Source organism: Perca flavescens, chromosome 13 (assembly GCF_004354835.1).
Source record: "Perca flavescens isolate YP-PL-M2 chromosome 13, PFLA_1.0, whole genome shotgun sequence".
Classification (NCBI taxonomy): domain Eukaryota; kingdom Metazoa; phylum Chordata; class Actinopteri; order Perciformes; family Percidae; genus Perca; species Perca flavescens.
In genome coordinates, this window is record NC_041343.1 from 22,510,076 (window position 1) to 22,530,254 (window position 20,179).

General features: G+C 40.3%; 1 protein-coding gene across 4 annotated transcripts in view; it reads right to left on the reverse strand.

Annotated features, from left to right (window-relative positions):
- Positions 1-8,658: 8,658 nt before the first annotated feature.
- The window catches only part of dpysl3 (dihydropyrimidinase like 3), a 44,375-nt gene continuing 32,854 nt past the window's right edge, over positions 8,659-20,179 (reverse strand). For 3 of the 4 annotated variants that reach the window (XM_028595129.1, XM_028595130.1, XM_028595133.1), the window contains 6 exons: positions 18,992-19,148; positions 17,433-17,574; positions 16,299-16,469; positions 12,676-12,855; positions 11,011-11,182; positions 8,659-8,816 (listed from right to left, as the gene is read on the reverse strand). In XM_028595129.1, the coding sequence (XP_028450930.1) occupies positions 8,722-8,816; positions 11,011-11,182; positions 12,676-12,855; positions 16,299-16,469; positions 17,433-17,574; positions 18,992-19,148 (917 nt within the window). In that variant the 3' untranslated portion in view covers positions 8,659-8,721. The remainder of the gene's footprint in view (positions 8,817-11,010; positions 11,183-12,675; positions 12,856-16,298; positions 16,470-17,432; positions 17,575-18,991; positions 19,149-20,179) is intronic. The other variant, XM_028595132.1, reaches the window with a different exon arrangement.

Genomic DNA, 20,179 nt, shown 5'->3' on the forward strand with positions numbered 1-20,179 from the left:
TTTTCACGGCAGACATGTTGACATGTCATAGTAGGAAAAGCACAGGTGTATTCAAAACCATTACTGATGGCTGTATTCCACTTAGGAGAGGCCCTGGTATTGTGCATGCTGACTCACTGAAATAGCTTGCTGGGACACTTGATGGAATTGAGCCATCGTTAAGGGTATCAATTTCAGATGTGCTTTTCCTACTATGACAAGTCAAAATGTCTACTGTGAAAGAGGTCCAAGCGCAACAAAGGAAAAAAAAAATGCCTGTGCGAGCTCCGTAAATGACGGCAGGCTTATTGCTGATATGGCACACTGATTAACAAGAACATTTTAAAATGACACTTCATAATAAAAAAGGTATGCCGACCCCTGCCTTACACCATAATTATGGCACACAGCTGGTTCATTTAAACTATAAATGTAGGTAGTATAAACCTAAGCTTTTTTTTCAAAATCATTAAGTAAATGTGTAGTCATTCTATTGACCTTGATCTTATGTATCTGCAATACGACTCAATCCTTTCAAGTCTATGATACTTGTTATTATACATTATATAAAACATATTTCACTCTATTCAATTCATTACTGTTAGCACTTTTCTATTGAAAATTGGTACAATATTTTGACTCAACTTTGTGTTGTTGTTATTGTTGTTGTTATGATGTAATTTTACAGATCCAAAAGTGGTTTCCTGTATAAGTTGTAAGATATAGTGGGATAGTTAAACAGATGGAGTGATCCTGGGTATACCCGGGGTGAATTATATTTGTGTGTGATTATCTTACTTTGTTCATACAATAGGAGCACCAGATAGGTTGGGTTAATTGTGATAATTATCTGTTGTGGCAGATTCAACCATTCCAAAAAGTTAGCATACAAAATAATAATTGACGAATAATATTTGACCCAGGTAACACCACTTTTCAACAAAACTTACCTGCCTAAAAGAAATTATTTAGTCCAGTGTTTCCTTTAGGATTTTTTTTAGCAGTGGGGACACCCCCCCACCACCCCCTTTTCTACAGAGTGACCACGCTATTCTCCGACATGTACTCTAACAATGCAGCCCTATTTCTGATACCGTGGGGGGCAGAAATGTTGCCGTGGAGGGCCGCCACGGTCAAATCAACATAGAGGAAACACTGTAGTCTGGAAACAGATTTGTTCCACAGCTGTTAATTTCATTCATGTTAAGGTTTTGTTGTCCTTCAGTAGTCACTGTGTGTATATTGTATTTAAATGTGATGGAGTTGCAAACTATTAAGGTGTGCCTTAAATTACTTTCTTTTTCTGAACCAATCTGACTATGCCTTGTGCTTTATTTCACTTTGTGTCTTTCTGAATTGCCATATTTCATTGAATAAGGACTGTAAGTAAAATGGGACAGAGAATGACCTTGGTAATAAAAGCTTTTTTTCAAAATCAAGAATAGTGAAGGGATTTAAAGGGGGAAATGGTATTAATCATGCTAAAAGGTCTTTGGATGTAGATATGTGTGTGTAGGTTGCTTTCCACTATTCTAAATATACAGTAATGCTGCCCCCCAATGTTAACTGATGAGTGGTGCAGTTACTAACCTAGAGGGGTGGAGGACTTTAATATGTAAAGGTATAACTGAGCCACAAGGACAAGCATTAAAGACAATTTAAATACAAGAGAAGAAATGGAAACAAAAAGTATTCTTTATCTCTAACTTCAGTGGCTGCTGTTTATCCGAACCGGGTCTAATTTGGAAAAGTGTTAGAATTCTCTCTCTCTCTCTCTCTCTCTCTCTCTCTCTCTCTCTCTCTGCTTTCCTTGATAATGCACCATCATCATCAGACATGCACCATTTGCTTCCCTATTCTCTCTCTCACCCACACACATCCACAGTTAACAGATTTGTGTTGACCACACTCTTAGGTCATCTAGAAAGCACCATTCCATCTCTCCCCCACAGTGGGCTGAGCTGAGGCAGCACATCCCCACACTAATGTCTGATCTGAGAGGGATTTTCAGTTGATAAAGGCTTCCCCAATCTGCTCGGAATCACCACAGATAGAAGCAGCGAACCTCGGTATATTAAATAAATGTCAAAAATATACTGTTACCTATTCGCTGTACACACCCACACACACACACACACACACACACAAAACACACTAACTCTGATTTATTTAAAAAAAGGAAAGGACTGGAAAACAACTAATCTACATTATCCTCTCCAGAAAATGTCTTTGCGTTACAGTCATACACTTTCTCATTTTGTAAGCTACAACACCAACAAGCAACCACCACACACACAAACCCTGTTTACACTGAGGTTGCTGAGTCATCTCTTGTTCCAGGCCTCTGCATTATACGCTCGTCATCTCTGTCATCTGACATGTTACTATGATGTCATGAGACATTGACTCAACATTAAACAATGCATGAGGGAGTTTGAAGCAGTTTTATTGCTTGACCTCACAGTGATGGCGAGTGCAGGCCTATGTAACCCTTACTAGGAAACACAATGGTCTGAGTGGATACTTTAGTCATCCTGTCAGTTAGACCACACAGTGAGAGAGTCATAATGGTGTGGTTTTGTTAAATCATGTCCATCATGATGTGCACCTTTATGCCAAATTTACACAGTTTGGATACATCATAGCTTCCAATTACAAATATGATCAGAGACAGTGATGGAGGTACAGCTCTGATTACTGTATGACAGAAAAGGAAAGGTAGATATGCGACTTACGTTTGTAAAGCTTGGCGTTTTGACGTAATGTTGCCCCAGAATGTGAGGCAAACACAGGCTCATCTTGTAGGTTAAGTTCACTGTAACTTCTTTTTACAGTTTCTTCTTTTACAATTCCTCCCTGCAATATTGACAAAAACACCTAAATGTCAGTATGTTTATGTAAACCTACTGTACTTTTACGCCCCAAGGAAATTAGCATTATACTGTTGTTAACTAAGGCTACAGTAAGCTGTAGCTGCTTCACAATAAGCCTTACAAAGCCAGTGCATGCATTAACCACACACTTAACTGCTATAATTCCATATTTAGAGTTGATTAAAAAAACATTGATTATCTACAATTACTGTTCAGCTAGTTAGAACTACAGCAATCAAACATTATATCATATTAACTGTGAATGACGAATATCCAACTTAAAACTAACTTCAGCTGCCAGCCAAACTATCTCCCTCGATCGCCCACTAATGAAGCAGTTCTTAAAGGTTTCGTCATTGTTTGCCATAATAGGCTACTATACTGACAGTCTATATTATTATTATTATTACATTATTATTATTACATGTCAGCTGACGCTTTTATCCAAAGCGACTTACAATAACAATTGCTATATATGTCGGAGGTAACACTCCTCTGGAGCAACTATGGGTTAAGTGTCTTGCTCAGGGACACATTGGTTGAAGTATGCAGTAGGAATTGAACCCAGATCTCCCACACCAAAGGCATGTGTCAATCATATATAATATATGATATATAATCATATATCTATGATTGTTTGCTTGAATGTTTCCGTCGCCAACTAAAAACAATAATAATATCGCAATATGAATGACAAATTACCTTAAAATGGAACTCTTCTATTGGTGGAAAATTCCGTTGGCTCATTTATAAGCAGGTGTGTCTGCTAGCTTAAAGGGAAATTTCACCGCTGGAAAGCTGAATATATCTTTAAATTGGGTCACTTATGTAGTAGAAATGTGAAGAAAAAAAATTGAAATTGGTGCCTTCTAGGCCAAGATAAGACAGAAAATGTGTTTTTGGCTCATATGGATGAAAGACACCAAATCCCAGAATGCACTTGCTTTGCTGCTGTATGAGGCCACTCCCAAGCCACGCCTGCCCTTTACAGACAGACAGTGAGAAGATCAACTCAACAAGTGTGTTTTATTGTCATTTCAACCATATACACGAAAAGACGTTTCACCGTGGCTCAAGTGGTGTTACACATTTAAAACATGCCTTTTTTGGCCACAGCTGATACATTATCCGCACTTCTTTCAGCGGATTGATTGATAGCGCCAGAGTGAACAGAACTGTGTCCATGGCAACGCTCTGCTATGCATGGCAACGGTGTGTTATCCTTAGCAGCGGTCTGTTGTCAAGAAATAACAGACCGCATTCTACATTAGAATTCAACCAAGCCATGTAATAAAAGAAGGCTAACACATAGCTACTAGCATTAGCTCTTGGTGGGCTGTGGTATAAACATCGAGTATAAACACAGCCTTATGGTGCGTTCTTTTTGTCCACCGAAGTCGATTTACGAGTTGTTTTCCGGAGTTACGAACAGGAAGTTGCAAAAAGAACGCCACCGAGGTCGTATATACAACTCGTCAAGTCGTCTGAACTCAGAAGACCCCGAGTTCACTTTCAAAGATGGCTACGTCGTGCATCACACGTAGTAAACATTGTGGTTTTCTACAATTTTAAGCACTTTTGTCTTTGTTGTAACCAAATGAAGAAGTGGTACACATAGCACTCTATACTGCTACCTATAGGCATGTTGCTACAGTCTTATTAGGAGTTAAATAGCACCTGATTAGTTATTTTGTAGCTCGTGCAGCTGAAATTGGCTAGAGACGCTCGGTTGCTATATGACAACAACGGCTTAACAACTGCTCTGCTTTCTGCCTTGAACAGAAAGCAGAGCAGTAGCCGAACGTTAATGTTAATCAAAACGTAATTTTCATGTATCAAACTGTGAAATATATATGTGTAATATGTCAATAACTGGATGAATAGAATCCTAAATGTTACTAAAAACTGTTACAAAAATGCATCTTATCTCCGACTCGTAGTATTGTGTGACAAAAAGAACGCAACAACCCACGGTTACTCGTTTTCCGACATGGATGTGACGTCACACTCGAGCTACTAGTCGCGATTACAAGACAAAAAGAACGCACCATTACATTTGCGTGGGATGTAGCTAGAATTGTCGGCATTTTACAGTCACAAACTCCACCAGCAGTTAGCAGTTAGTTGGATACAAATCACCCCATTTCTGCTTCAGGCAGTCCGGGGTAACACAGCCCACCTCCACTAGTAGTCTTACCCGGTGACAGCAGGCTGGATTGCCACAGCAATATTTCCACAACAACGAAAACACACACAGCCGTTTCTGAACTTGCGTTGGGAGTTTCGTTGAAGTTGGATGTAGTCCAGTTTGTTTAATGAGCGGACACTTGCAAGCACGATTGGTGAACAGATGGCTGGCTAGCGTTAGCTTTCCACCGGCACACTCGTTCAACGCTCCCCACTGATGAGGTCACTTTACCGGCCACAGGAATCGAGCACCACCGCTGGTCTCCATGCAGGCAAAGTTCGCGTAGTGTGTCGAGTATTGCGTCCGTAATAAAGTGTCCTGCATATTCTCCGATGTGTTCCAATGTATCCCGGTGGTACGTAGTGTGTGGTAGTTTGAATGCACATAATTGTTGTTCTAAAATTTCCAAGACTGTATGGCTGCAGCCAGGAGCGTCCCATATCATGCCGTCCCGTCTACTTTTCAAAATAAAAGCTCGCGTCCCAAAATTTCCATCGGGATGAACAGTTTCTGCTCCTGCTGAGAAGCTAAGCGAGGATTCAAGATGGCTGACACTCTTTTTTTTTTTTCCTCGGCAATCTCCGGAAAAAGCCGACAGTCCAACCCCCTTTGGGCTATGCGGAAGTGGCTGCTAATAGGCTGTAGTCTTTTGCCTCTGGGCAAAAAAAGCCTCAGATGACGCAAAAATCGTCATTTTGCTCATCTGAGGTTTTTTTCCAGACCCTCAATACAGAGATCTCCCCTCTCAGGGGGACATGAGGGAGGGAAGCATGGTCATTCAAAAATACTACCGGGGTTCTACTGATGGAAAGCTTAATGCTAATCGGTGAAGTTTCCCTTTAACGTCAGTGGTGCCACCATGTTGCCATAGCTAATTATGTATTAGCTAGCTAGCTAACACTTGTAACAACAAAAAAATAAAAGCTAACCTGTTAGCTTTTTATCAGGATTGTCCTAGGCTATGTATCACAATCCTGGAGGGCTAACCCTAGGGGAAGCCCCCATGGCGCTAATTAAGTTGCTTATTGAACAAACAGTCGGGAAGGTGAAAATGTCAGCATCAGTTAGGAGCATTTTCGCCGGTAACTTGAGTGAAGATGCTCTCCTTCTACACTCTAGAGCAGTTTAGGCTGCTCAGTGCTGCCCCTGGTGGACACAATATGGATTGCATCAAAATAGGAGCACTCACGACTTGTCATGGGCCTTGAGTTGTTAATACAGTGATAAGAAATAGTTTATTTTCCATAGGCCTAAAGACTCAATATTTGTCTTAGCATGAAATATTTTATTTTTTACTAGGCTATTGGAATTGTTAAAGATCTGACATCTGATATGTCTGTGGGAATCACCCTAATTGGGAAACCCTGTGCCTTGTGGCTGTGACAGGAGGTTAAGTGTTGATGCTGGTGGCTATCAAACGTAAATCCAATGTTGCTTATATTATGCGTGTTCTTTATTTAACTTAAACCTCTTAACTCTGTCTGAATTGTTCACACATTCAGTCACAGCCATTACTCACTGTCATGGCAGCATATACACTATAAAAGCAGATATAGTGCCAATAAAGTGAAAAATGTAGGCTTGTAAGAACATAAAATATGTTGATACAGATACAGTATATAGTGCCCCATGGTTTTAAGTAATTTTGGTCTATTGGGAAATCAGTAGTAATTATTTTTATACAAATCATAGGAGACTCAGCATGTAAAGTTCATCAACATTAATGTTGTCAAAAATACATGGTGTATGCACTTTAGTTTACGGTGCAAATTCTTAAATGTAATGCTAATGCCCGTAAGTTTAGTTCTCTTTCTATTCATTGATACAGACTATTCATATAAACCGTAATTTTCTAATGTCCACCCTGAGTGCATACTTCTTGTTGTTAAATTGAATAATGTAAATAAAAGAGCTCAGGCAGTCAGTTGCAACTCATGTTTATTCAGGAAACAAATCATACCTCCACAACACACCTTATTTTTGACCTGCCATTTCTGGGTTTTGATACAACAGTAAAAAAGAAACAACATAAAAACAATACCAAAGGTTGTCAAACTACCGTAACATAAATACAACAAACCACCACTTGTGCCTGCCTCAGCGTCTGCCCCACCACTGCCAAATAAAAAAACACATCTCCTTCCCACCCTCCCCCACAGTGGGACAGTGACAAAATAAAAGCTTCCCTTGCTGCACCACAATCCTCTGCCTTATCAGAAAACAGCAGACATTAAAAAAAGTGCTCAAAGGCGCCCCAACACAATCAGTTCTATCAGAGTGTCTCAGGTAAACTAACTAAGGCCCATAGTTATATTCAGGCTTTTGTTGAATTAGTATTGGTCAGGATTGCATTAGAGGGCTATGTTAAAATGACAAGAGAATGATGGTCTTCCTCTTGTCCTAAAATGAGAGCCCAGATTGTCAGGAATGAAAAAGTAAAGCAGGAGGTGAAGTGCTGTTATCTGAAAGCAGGTGTTTGTTACTTATTCATTTAATTGCATCTGGTTTTCTTTGTTGCCCTCAACTGCAAAGAGCATCATTACAAGTTATGGTTGAGCTACAAGGGACAGTTAAGTGTATTCGTAGTACTTCTTGTGAACAGGATTTTTTTTTTTTATCTTTTTTTCCTCCGTTTTCCTTTTCAAGATTATTTCAAGGTGACAGAAGTAGCCAATAAGCTAGAAGCAAATGCAAAGGACAGTTTCTTTTAAAATGTTTTTTTTTTATACAGACAAGATGGAGTGCAGGAAATAAAAACTCATATAAAACTTTTGGTGATAGAATTGTTAAAACCCTTTCTAAAATTAAAATTATTTATTCTTTTGTCTTCGCAAAAACTTCTTCTTCTTCTTCCTGTTTTTTTAACATCAGCAATTATTCAGTCAATACATCACGACGGATGGTATTCATCAAGCACTTTAGAGGAGGGTGGGCAAGGGGATCATGGATCACATCACCCATGTTCTTGTGGCCCATGTCCAACAGCACACCTGCTCTGAGACTTGATGAATACCTTTTACTTGGTCCAATAAACCCGAACACGCTGCAACATCATTCACAAAGCTACATTACATCTAACTTATATACAATGCCACCTAGAGCTAATCAACGGTACTGCATGATAATACGTGGCTAGTGTGGGATCTAGTGTTATGTTTTGCTGACTATGGAGAAAGCAGGCTACTGAAAAGGGGGTGACATTGAAAGCCAAACAGGATGAAAGAACCATTGCATCATACTGAGAAAAGCGGACTCCATTTTCCTTTGAGAACACGGTTTGTTTACTTTCTTGGTTGAATGTATGAAGGTATGCCGTTTTACTCCAAAGCACAAAGTGAACATGTTTTCACTGTATTTGTGGTGTATTCTATACTGAGATGAAGTGAGGCTAAAGACTGGTCATGTGTATTGTGCTTGGCTGGTAACTTTATCTTCTAGTAGCAATTCCAAACCACTTCAATACAACTTCAACAGGAAAATGGATACTGTTCTCATCTGAGCAAGGTAGCATTGTGACAGGTAAGGCATGAGGATTCAGTGTTTTGCTCTTTTAACTTTTAACTAATCAAGGTCCTCTGCATCTGCTCCTCCCTCCCTCCCCCCTCCCTCCCCCTTCCCCCCCTCTATCCTGCACTCTGGCTGCTGTCGTTTTCTGGTCGCATCCCCTCGTCTTCCTGCTGTTTAACTGAGGGTTGTGATGTTGGAACGACCACCAGGGGGCACTACAATACGCCGGCCAGCAGGCCTGATGGGGATGTCATCTGGGGTGGGGGGACCTGAACAGAGAGAAAAGGCGAGAACGATAAAGCAAGGTACATGAAAAAGAGCAAATAGCATGTACTGCAAGGCAGTAGGGAGAAAGAACAAGTGGTGGAAAAGAAAAAGAAGGGCAAATTGAAAACCAGGGCAAAAAGAGAATTATAGAGAAGTTTAAATGACTGTGGTTTATACTCACGCTGGTCTGAGGACAAATGAACACAAAGAAAATCTGTAAAAATGGCCTCAGATGTAACAATATCATTTAAAATGCAAGTAAATCCAAATAAATAAATGCTAATAGTGCAGTGCAGCACACTCCATGTGTGAACCCTCCGCTGGACAAATTAAGTGAATGTAATGTTTATTACAATGTGTGAAGCACATGCATAAAAGTGTTGAGCTTAAAACATAGTTTAGCATTTACTTTACTTTAAGTTATCCCTGCTCCTAAAACCAGAATCTGTCACATCGGTCAATCTTTTTAGACATACTTTAACAGAACAGCTTTTATGCTGTCATTGCACACAAATAATTGTTGTCATACACTCACATTATTACTTTCCAGGCAATAGAGGTTTCTCAAGACACATTATTATTGTCTATGATGTATGGTATGTGTCACTGAGATGACAGGGGAATTCAAATTTCAGCAGACCATGGTCTGGATGAGCACTGCTGAAACGTTAACAAAAGAAGCTAAAGTTTGACATGAAACATGGCGTTTCCAAAGGATGAGCCAGGGCGTCTGCTGCAACAAATTATCAGCAGTATATACTATAGATGGAAAGTACAATGATGTCAGACTATGATACATTGTATCTAAGCCAAAAATCCTTCCCATCTCATTCCAGACAAGTAAATCAGCTCTGCAGGTGGTGGCCCTGGAAAAACTAAAATAGAATGGCTCATTCTAATAGGACACACACATATGCACACATACAAGAAAACATAGCCTGGGAAACCAGGAGCAGCCTTACTCCCCTCTAAATTCATGTACTCAAATGTGGAAATTCTTTCCAGCGGAGGTCATCGTCTTTTTTTCATCGATGAGGTATCATACATAGCTTGTAAAGGTTCCTCAATACAGCCAAAGGCTAAACATCAGTATGTGGACTTTCAAAATGAGTAATCCACCATTAAAAATTCAACATGCATTCCCAAAGACAGCCAATACCACGGTGAGTCCAGCTATGTTCTGTCCAGGTGAAAAGGGGTTGCTCTCATTGATTTACTGTACGTGGGCACATTCCGTCTGTCAGGGAGGACAGAATGACTGGCTACAATAATTGCTATGGTCGCTCGGTTTGATTATAAAACAGTGGAAACACTGACGATGTGGTTCACAATTTGGCCATGTGTAGAATATGTCACTGTTTGATAGTCTGACAAAATCAATTTCTCACCATTTGTTTTCTGAATCAGAGCTAATCCTATGCTGACCTTACATATGGGCACAATCAGACTGTCAACTCTGATTCTGATACTGCATAATGGAACAGATGTTTAATGTGAATACATAGTGTTGTGATCTCTCACATTAGATAGGCTTTCTTAATAGACCGTGTCCAGATGTCTGGACTGAAATATTGTTTTAGGCCTTGAGCCAAAATTCATATCCAGCATGACTTACAGGAAGTGTAACTGTGGAAAACACTTCATTTCTGAATGTAGCTTGACATTACAAAAAGGCAGCAGTTAGAGGTCACACTGTCCTAAAGAGCAATAAAAAAGCATTCTATTTGAGAGGCGTGAGATACTGTAAGAGAGGGATTCAGCGGGAGAAGGGGATTAAAGAGACACCTTTTTTAGAGATGAGTCATTGAAACTAAAAGGAGCTAAAGCGGGCAGCCTAACATCATGCATCAACAGACAAATTGCCATCTAAGCATGGTGATATACTTTGCACATCATAAAGTATGAAACAGGATAATGACAGATTATGAGGTTACTCTGTAGGCTTGTGGCTTATCGCCAAGGGATGTGAATGCATCATTCAGAGCAACAACATGCTAAAAATCACATGACTGTTGTCCTTCACAGCATGTGAAGTAGTAGCTGAGTTGAGATAAAAGTGGGGCGGGATGGTGGATCGACTGATGAACGTCACTTTGATGTTTCTACATACAGTATGAATCAACACAGACTATGAACAGATGAAAGGAAGGACTGGGTGATACAGGGGAGGGGTTCGTAATAAGAAGCTGGGCTCACCATATGGAGCAGGGTTACCTGCTAGACTAAATGCAGACTGGTGCAGGTTTCTGACGGGCTGTTTGGTGGGAGAGTTACGTGCCGAGGCCGAGGGGGTGCCACCACGGGACATGGAGAATTCAGACACCGGGCCGTCGTACATTCCCCTTGGTACAGCCCTCAGGACCGCCAGCTATAGGATAAACAATAAGAGCAGAGATGGAGGAGAGAAATAAGGAGGCAGGGACGGGTAAGAACACAGAGAGACATTATGGTGTTTGGTATCACGAAAGATTGAATGTAACCAAGTCCACACCTGTTTTGCATTATATGGTTGTTTGTGCAACTAGTTGTGTCTGAATTATATATGCATTTTTCAAAGAGCCCCCTTCCTGCCAAGAACCAGTTCCAGATTTACACAGACAAACACAAGTAAGCGCAGCATACAGTATTTGTATCTTTTCAAAGCAAGTTTAAACGCTGGTAGTGAACAAGCCATTGTCTGTCAGTCTGTCTTTTAGTGGCGTGGCGTGACTCAGAGGTTGGAACTTGAAAGCTCTGTCAAGAGTTAAAAAGAGACATCTGTAAATGGAGAAAGCAAAACAGTGACTGCTACCAAGATCAACAGCACACTGTTACTACAGCTCCATGTTCTCATCACCAGCCAGCTGCAAATTAGGAAATTGTTAAACAATGAGATTTTTGGCCCATAAGATAAGGCAAGAGAGCAGACAGCAGAGTCTGCTTTGAGTTTCAGTTGTTATCAAAAAGTAAAATCTGGTTAACTCTTAATACTTTGAAGGAGAATAGGATTGTCATTTTGTATTCCTTTATTCAGATCAGGTACAGCTGGACTGGAGTCTAGATCTCTGTGTTGGCGGCCCACCAGTATGTACTCTAAAAAGAGGCATTTGTGGTTAACAGGAATATGAGTGCAATGAATATGTGCACTCATATTGTAATGGCACATGTCACATTTACAATGTTATTTCTCTTTTCATAATATAACCTTTCTACTGCAGGAGAGTCTTTCCCAACCCTTTGGCTACATTGTGGCTTTTCCTGTTATAGAGGCAACATTCCTAAATGGCTTAATTGAATCATATCATTCTTGTGAGACTACAGTAAATTGTAAATCTGGGACTTATTTTAACTGTAGACCTTAACTGTATGTGGGAGATCTCTCTGGAAGGTCATCCAAATCCAAACTCACTGTATCCTTTTTAAAACCACGATGACAAAGCCTCGACCACCCTCACTGCGTGGACATTTTGCACTACGGTGTAAAAGCGCAGCCAGCGTCCTGTGGCTGAACCTTGGAGGCTGATGTCAGACTTACTGTATCTCCCCCACATCCCACTTCACTGCCTTCATCCTCCTTCATCCTTCCCGCCCTTTTTTTTTCTCTCCACCATTGTAACTTCTATTTCAACCCACACTCCCATACTTCCTCACTTACAATACATAAGATCTTGACTCTCCTCTAACTGCCTTGTGCGTCGCTTGGTAAAAGTGATTATCGAAAGCAACAAATATTCTTTCTCTAAACATTGTACGGTTCATATTGTGCAATTTACAGAGTTTTCATTTACAAAGGACATACCGTGGTATGACAACTGCCGCGACAAAACGATTGCTGTATTGCGTGTAAATAGTCGGCTGGACAGAAGGTGAACCTGGATTTACCTGCTTCCTGGCTTTAATACGCTTGTAAGCAAAGTCAGGGAAGGGAGAGCAGGGAATGAAGCGACCCACGCCGGAGGTGACATGCAGGTTCCCATCTTCCAGAACAATCTTCCCCTGGCAAATCACCACTTGTGGGGCTCCACGCAGCTCCATGCCCTCAAAGACATTGTACTCAGTAGCCTAAAGCACACATACAAAAGTATGAGATACTTGAAACAAAAGCTATGAAACAGAATAGAAACAAGTGTGGGGTCAATAAATATATTAATCACATAGCACTACCCACTGTAACTTAGGAGAAATTATGCAAAATATATTATACATAATGTCTAAATTTACAGGTATATAAATATGTAAAATGATCATGCAAAAACTACAAAAGCAGATACATTGACAGTAATAAATATATGTGTAAATGTGAACCATATTTATAATTTAGTAAGAGACATATTCATACACTGTATGCTCTCACAAATCCATACAAACACATAAAGATAAGAAGAGGAAGATGAAGAGCGAAAAAAAACAAATCATGTTAAGCCCTCTCAATAGAGCTTCTGTCAAACAAACCTGACTTTTTAAATCAAATTATCATCAGTCATCTAAAAAAAAATAAAAGGTCAACATACGGTTTAAAATGAACAGGACGAGAAGTTTAGACAAATAACTCCATTGATAGTTAGAATAAACAGTGAGGCGTTTTCAATTAATCTGTCATGGGGCTTTAGGATCATTTCGGTTTTGAAAATGAAATCAAATTAAATTCCATTAATCTACCGGTAATTGAATTTTGAGGAAAAAAAACCCAAAACAACACAATAAAACCTTCTGTAACCTGTTGAAGGACTGATGAAGGGATTGAGGAGATGAGAAAGACAACAACAGGGGGAGCTGTGACAGGATGGATGAAGAGACAGGAAGTGGAAGCATACTGTAAACTATCTTTCTCCTCTACTCTCTCTTAATCCTACACTCGTTTCCCCATTCTTTATCATTCATCACCTTGATCTTACACTTGTCTGTTTGGCATGTAAAAACAGCTGCCATCTTCCAGCTGGTGTTTAATGCCTCACTCTCTCTCCCTTCCTCTCACTCTCTACCTCGTTCTCTCACTTTCTCTCTTTCCAGTTGTCTTCCCCCCCTTATTCATTTATCCCTCTTTCTGTCTGTTTTTTTACCCGCTGTCTTTCTCTCCCTCACCCATTTTTGCTTTTAGGGTTTTTTCAACCTTGTGCAGTATTCATCCTTGTCCAATTTTCCTTGTGCCAACTTTCTTTTGTCGACATGTTTGTGATCTGTGATGGTCTACTCCCCTGATTCCATTGTTGCTTATTTCCTCTGCGCACGGCCCTGTTTTCTATTGCCGTTCAAATTCAGGCCAGAACAGGACATAACTAAGACTTACTGCATGCCAAACATTATGTCATGACTGAGCACAGTGTGTCTCCGAGTGTGTGTGTTGCTGCCTGTTCTATGTGTCAGAATATACTTATATGCATCTACAGTATGTCTTCTTATGACAACCAATCCAGACCAAATATGGACTTACTGATAACAAACTAAGACACAGCACAGTCTAAGTCACATTTACTCTATAGGGCAAAGCATTCCCCAACACTGTGTGCTGGTAAACAGAGCCGCTCCTGTTTGGCCTGTCGTCAGACTATCCATTAAGGTAGATTTATTGGAACTGGGAGCTGCCGTGCTCTGCTCTTCTGTTCTCTTCTTTTTTATCTGGAAGGACGACCAGCAGGAAATGAAAGAGTGACATCATTATGTAAGAACCCACGGATCCTCAGTGGATGTACTCCACATTTGGAGAAGGCGTATTATTAATCCAGTTCTCTCTATCTGGAGACAGAGCAATGTTCTTTCTCTCCTACTAAACAGCCGCCATCAGGCCTTTAAGCAAAGCAAATCTACAAACTTCACTTCATCATTCCTAAAACCAACCCACACACATTGTTAGTATGTGCATTCTTTCCTCACTCTCTTTTCCTCACTCACTGTATTTCTGTAAAAGCAGGATTTGTGCTAGGCTGGAAAAGCCTTAATTTCCTGTGCGGACACTTCCTCTGCTGCTGAGTGGCCTGTCTGGGATCCTCTGATGTCTTTGTAATGGTTGAAACCTCATTATGTAAATGTATAAAATGTGTGTAAGAGAGAATGTGTGTGTGTGTGTGTGTGTGTGTGTGTGTGTGTGTGTGTGTGTGTGTGTGTGTGTGTGTGTGTGTGTCTTTGTGAGGCCCTTGTCTTAGACCCTCAGAGTGAGTACAAACAATATCTGCATAATACAGTTTTACGTTTCTAATGTAGTTTCTCTTGTTTCAGAAATTGCACTACAGGAGGATTCATTTATTTTATGATGTATTTTGTTAAAGGAAAGCAGCACTATCAGGCAATAGATTGTTACTAATGTTAAATCGCTGCTAGGTAAATATATTTTTCCAAACAATATAAAAAAATTTTTCAGCTGTGATTCACAGTCTGCACCTTAAACGCCTATGTCACCGGAGCACTCCAATCCGAGTCAAAGAAAAGCAAAGTGGATTGAAAAAGCGGTGGATGGAGTAATTGGCGGTGATGCTACACTACCAGTTCTGATTCAGATTGCATGAGATGTTTCCCATGACATCAAATGTCTCATGACCAGAGCTGATTTCTACTTATGAGCAATGTGTACAGATGTTCCAAATCTCTGTGGTTTGTAAAAGTATTTGAAATGGCCTACATAATCCTGTGCAATGAATGACATTCTTTAAACCCACTCTATGGCTGTCCAATCATGAAAATATTTTGGATGATCTGTTCAAGCGAATGATATGTAGAGGAAGGAAATACCTCTTGATTATACAGCACATAGATTCCCTGTTGATTTACTGGAGTTAGACTATACAGGGCATTTTGGACAATGTTTGCATCACTGACATAATGTTTGTCATATTTGGATAAACCCATGCATTTAAATAATCCATATTTTTTCCTAATCATTACTTTGTTCATTGCTGAGGGTTTACGGATTTAGTGAGGCTCAACTTTACATTGGGGGCTGATCATGTGGCAGTGCAGCGCGAGCTGTATTAGTAGTGAACATCCTCTGAGACTTCATTTCCGTTCAGAGGATCTGCGAGCTCTCTGGAAACTGTTCAAAAATGTGCACTCTCTCTCTCTCTCTCTCTCTCTCTCTCTCTCTCTCTCTCTCTCTCTCTCTCTCTCTCTCTCTCTCTCTCTCTACCTCTCTCTACCTCTCTCTACCTCTCTCTACCTCTCTCACACACACACAAACAGCATTTTTTTGATTTCTCCCTTTTTTTCCCCATCTGTCTCATAATGTTTTTTTCCACCCATGCATACATAGCCGATAACATGTCTGCACTAGAGAACATATGCTATTGATGCCACCCGGGTTACTGTAACAATAACAGCATTGACATTACTCAATAAAAAGTCCCCTCAATGTTGGTGTACTACCCTCTGCATTCATCCACTCTAGCCAAGTAAGATTGACTGAGAGGGTGTGAGACCACATAGTTTCACTAGTTCAAATGCTGAGATTTCTGTTAAAGTATAAATAAAATAATAAATAAATACAAAGTACGACCTCTGACGCACCCCATACATACCGAGTTGTGTGTCTTGGCGGTGATGGTGCGGATGGAGTCTGTGTCCCAGATGACCAGGTCGGCATCAGAGCCCACGGCAATCCGACCCTTACGAGGGTACAGGTTCAGGATCTTAGCTGCGTTGGTGCTGGTGACTGCCACAAACATGTTCTCGTCCATTTTACCTGTAGTCTGGGAGGGAAACAAGCAAAAACAGGGAATAGTTAGCATTTATCATTTGGTTACTGGATACAATGGTACCCCTTTTATCTTGCATGGGTAAAATTGAAGATTGTTTCTAGATGTAAATGGATTAGATATATGAATATATGTAGTTCTAGCTGGATTACATTCCCTTTCAACATGTTGCTGTCTTTAGGTTTTCTTACAGTAATCCCATCGATAGAATTGTCAACTGTAAATAACTAAACAGATACTATGAGCAAGATATTAAAGGAATATTTTATCCTTAGTGTCTTGCCAAAAAGATCCCTACCATTTTCATAGTCTTTGTGTTATGTATGGAGCTGTCATCAGGGGCAATTAGCTTAGCTTAGCATAAAGACTGGAAACAGATAGCAAATAGCTACCCTGGCTCTGTACATTTTTAAACATGCCGACCAGCAGCTCAAAAGATTGCTTTACTACATCCAGGAAATAGGTTCAGTCAAACATTTTAAAATCCCATTCCTATTTTACATGCAGCACAGCACTCCACAGATGTCCAAAGCCACATGCTGAGTGTCTGTTAGCAGTACACTGATGCAGTGATAAGGAAGAAGGAAGAGAAAAAATGAGGGCAGTGTGCTGCAAGGAAGGGTAAAGGAAAGGACAGATGTGGAGATAGAAAAGGAAATGATAAAGCAAGGCAGAGAAAGTGACAACAATACAGTGAAATTAAACTGGAGAGAGGAGGGAGTTACAGAGAGAGAGAGAGAGAGAGAGAGAGAGAGAGAGAGAGAGAGAGAGAGAGAGAGAGAGAGAGTAATAGCCGCCAATGTAGAGAAAATAGCAAAAGCCAGATATAAGGAGGGAGACAGAGAACAGGAATACATCTGCATGTCACTAATTGTTTGCTTTTTTGTATTTTATTTCCTTCTTCAGAAGTTTAAAAAGGGAAAAAGAAAAAAGCTATTGAAGAAAACTAGTTCTCACCACAGCTTTATCCCAGATGAGGGTCATCCTCTCCTCCACTCCGTTAACACCTTCTGGGATCTGAGTGAAGTCATCCTTGCCAATGGCCTTCTGGGCCACGCTGAAAGTACAGTGAGCACTGCCAGTCACGCTCAGGTCCCCACTGCAGGACAAAGAAACAGAGTTAAGATGGAATTATACCAGCACAGCATCTTTTTCTCTGCATCTGTTTATTCACTTTAGCAGGAAAGGCGCAACAAAACAGAACAAGGACGGTGAGTTATTCAAATATGCCTCTTGCCAAAGTTTGTTCTTTGAGCACAAACCGTTACTAATGTTTCCTGTTTCCATATGACTCTCTAGCTCGCTTGACAGACAAAGCCCGCCAGAATGCATTGATTTAACTCATACTAAATGCAGAATTCGTATTTTCAGGCAAAGATAAACTTTGCACACCTATATATACATGCCACATTTTCACTGCACTGCACTCGACTCGCTTGGAACTTGGAACAATTCTTTTTTGGTTTTCTATTAGCAAATGTTGTGGATAGTACCTTTTTTGGTACCACCTTCGTCGAGGTTCCAATCAAGCTAAGCCTATACTAAAAGGTGGAGATAAAACACTGCAGACCACTGATTGGTGGTGCAAAACAGGACTTACTGCACAAACCAAAACATTTTTTAAATAGCCATGTCAATAGCGACCACAATACGCCGCACACTATGCCGCACACTATGCCGCACACTATGCCGCACACTATGCCGCACACTACACTGTACAACTGACGAAGTGCAGACGTTCCTCTGTTTGCTTGAACGGATCCAGCGAGTGTCGCATTGAAGATGTGAAGTCACGGCAGTTTCACGCGGTTGCTATGGCGATTAGATGAAAATCCTGCCTACACTGAGGGGTACTCTGCAGTGGAAAACGAAATAGAGAAAAGTACTGGTACCAAAAGTGAGTTGAGTCGAGTTGAGTTGAGCCAAACCATGCAGTGGAAATAAGGCAATAGGCAACAGGTGCATAGGACACATGCATAGTGACAAAGTCAAAAATGTGCTCCTATACACTGTCAACATTTATGGTCCATTTCTAACAAGCTACATTTCAATTCCAGCAACGGCATCAGTCATAGTGCGTGCATAGTGCGTGTGTAGTGTGTGGGAGCTTATTTGTGACTTCTTTCTTCTTCCTTAAGATTCCTAACAATAACTGCCTTCTGATAAGCGAAGGGTTGGAAAGTGTCCTGCTTTATCTGCTGCTATACGACTACATATGGTAACCATGGCGCTAAGCAGTGTTCTATCTAATTGAATGTTTAAATGTAGTTCACTAACGACCAGTGTGAGATCTGAATAGGAATTTATGAATATGAAACAAGTAGCTACAGTACACCCTTCAAATGTACTGTATCCTGCTTTGCCTTGTATTATGCTATGCACACTATGCACACTATATTAATACCAGATGATATCATATCATGTGAAATACTTAATAAAAATCGGTTGCATCATATCTCAGCCGAGATGATAAATTGACCAACAACCTAACCAGAGGGAGGTGCTGTGATAGATACCTGGACAGCAGTGTGTTCAGATAATCGGGAGTGGTGGGATCTGGGCTAAGAGGAGGGGATGTTACAAAAGAAGCTGCCTTGGCCCAATTCTTGCTCCAGTAATGTGTCCCATCAGTCCCCAGGCTGGCTGTGATTGGCTCCCCAAACACAACATGTCCTGCGAAAGAAATAACAATAAAAAGTCTAAAATGCACAGCGTATCAAACTGATTTATTTTTGTGATTCTTGGCCATTTCAAAATCACGAGTTGTAGATCAATGAATCCTGATTAATTTGTCAGCAGTTTAATCTCACTAAAAGCTTTTGTAATTCATCTGAGTCTTTGCAGAAAATGAACCATTCCTAGTCTATGAAAAGCCAAACCCCTGGCAAAACCCTTCAAATTTCACTTTAGCTTTATAACAGTTTAGCTTGTTCTTTCATGCATGATAAGATTTGATTCCTGTCACTAACACTTGTCTATTCTTGTGTTCCTGCATGTTCCTTTGCTCTTACACATCACTGTTTAATGTCCTTTCTGGCTTAAATGTAAGAGTTTGGGAATAGTTCCAAACAAATGTGTAAAGTCCAAAAAGGCCCCTAAAAGGTGTACATGACTGCAAGAAGCATGTTAAAACCTCCGAAGACATCCAAACACACATTCTTCTTCTCTGCCCTCTCCCATTTTCCTGTTCCATTCTCAAAAATGTTATATTTCCCAATCCATAACAGCCAGGCAGCCCCTCGGTTCACCTCTGCTTTCGTGGGACTGTGAGGAATGGTTGTGTGACAGCTAAACCACAGAAAAAGGGCTGAATGACAAATCTTAAAATTCCTCTGAGAATAGCATCTTTTTTCATAATGTCAAGCACAGCCAAGGTCTGTGTACATCAGCAGCTTCAGGAAAGACAGTAAAATCATCTTATAAGGGCATAGGTGCAGTGATGCTGGTATGTGCATTCCAAATGCCCCCGAAATCCGAGAGAAAGATGGCAACCAGTGAGTAGAAGGGAAATACCAAAGTACAATATTCAGAGCAAAAAATGGAATTCAAATTTCTTAAATTGACATAATGAATCATCATGTTCTTTTCCTAGACCATACATTGTTTTAATGACACATTTCTTGTTTGTAATGATTTGAGCACCACGATTTCACTAAATAAGCTTAACGAGAAAAACATGTAAATGTTGTAAACAATAGTATAAG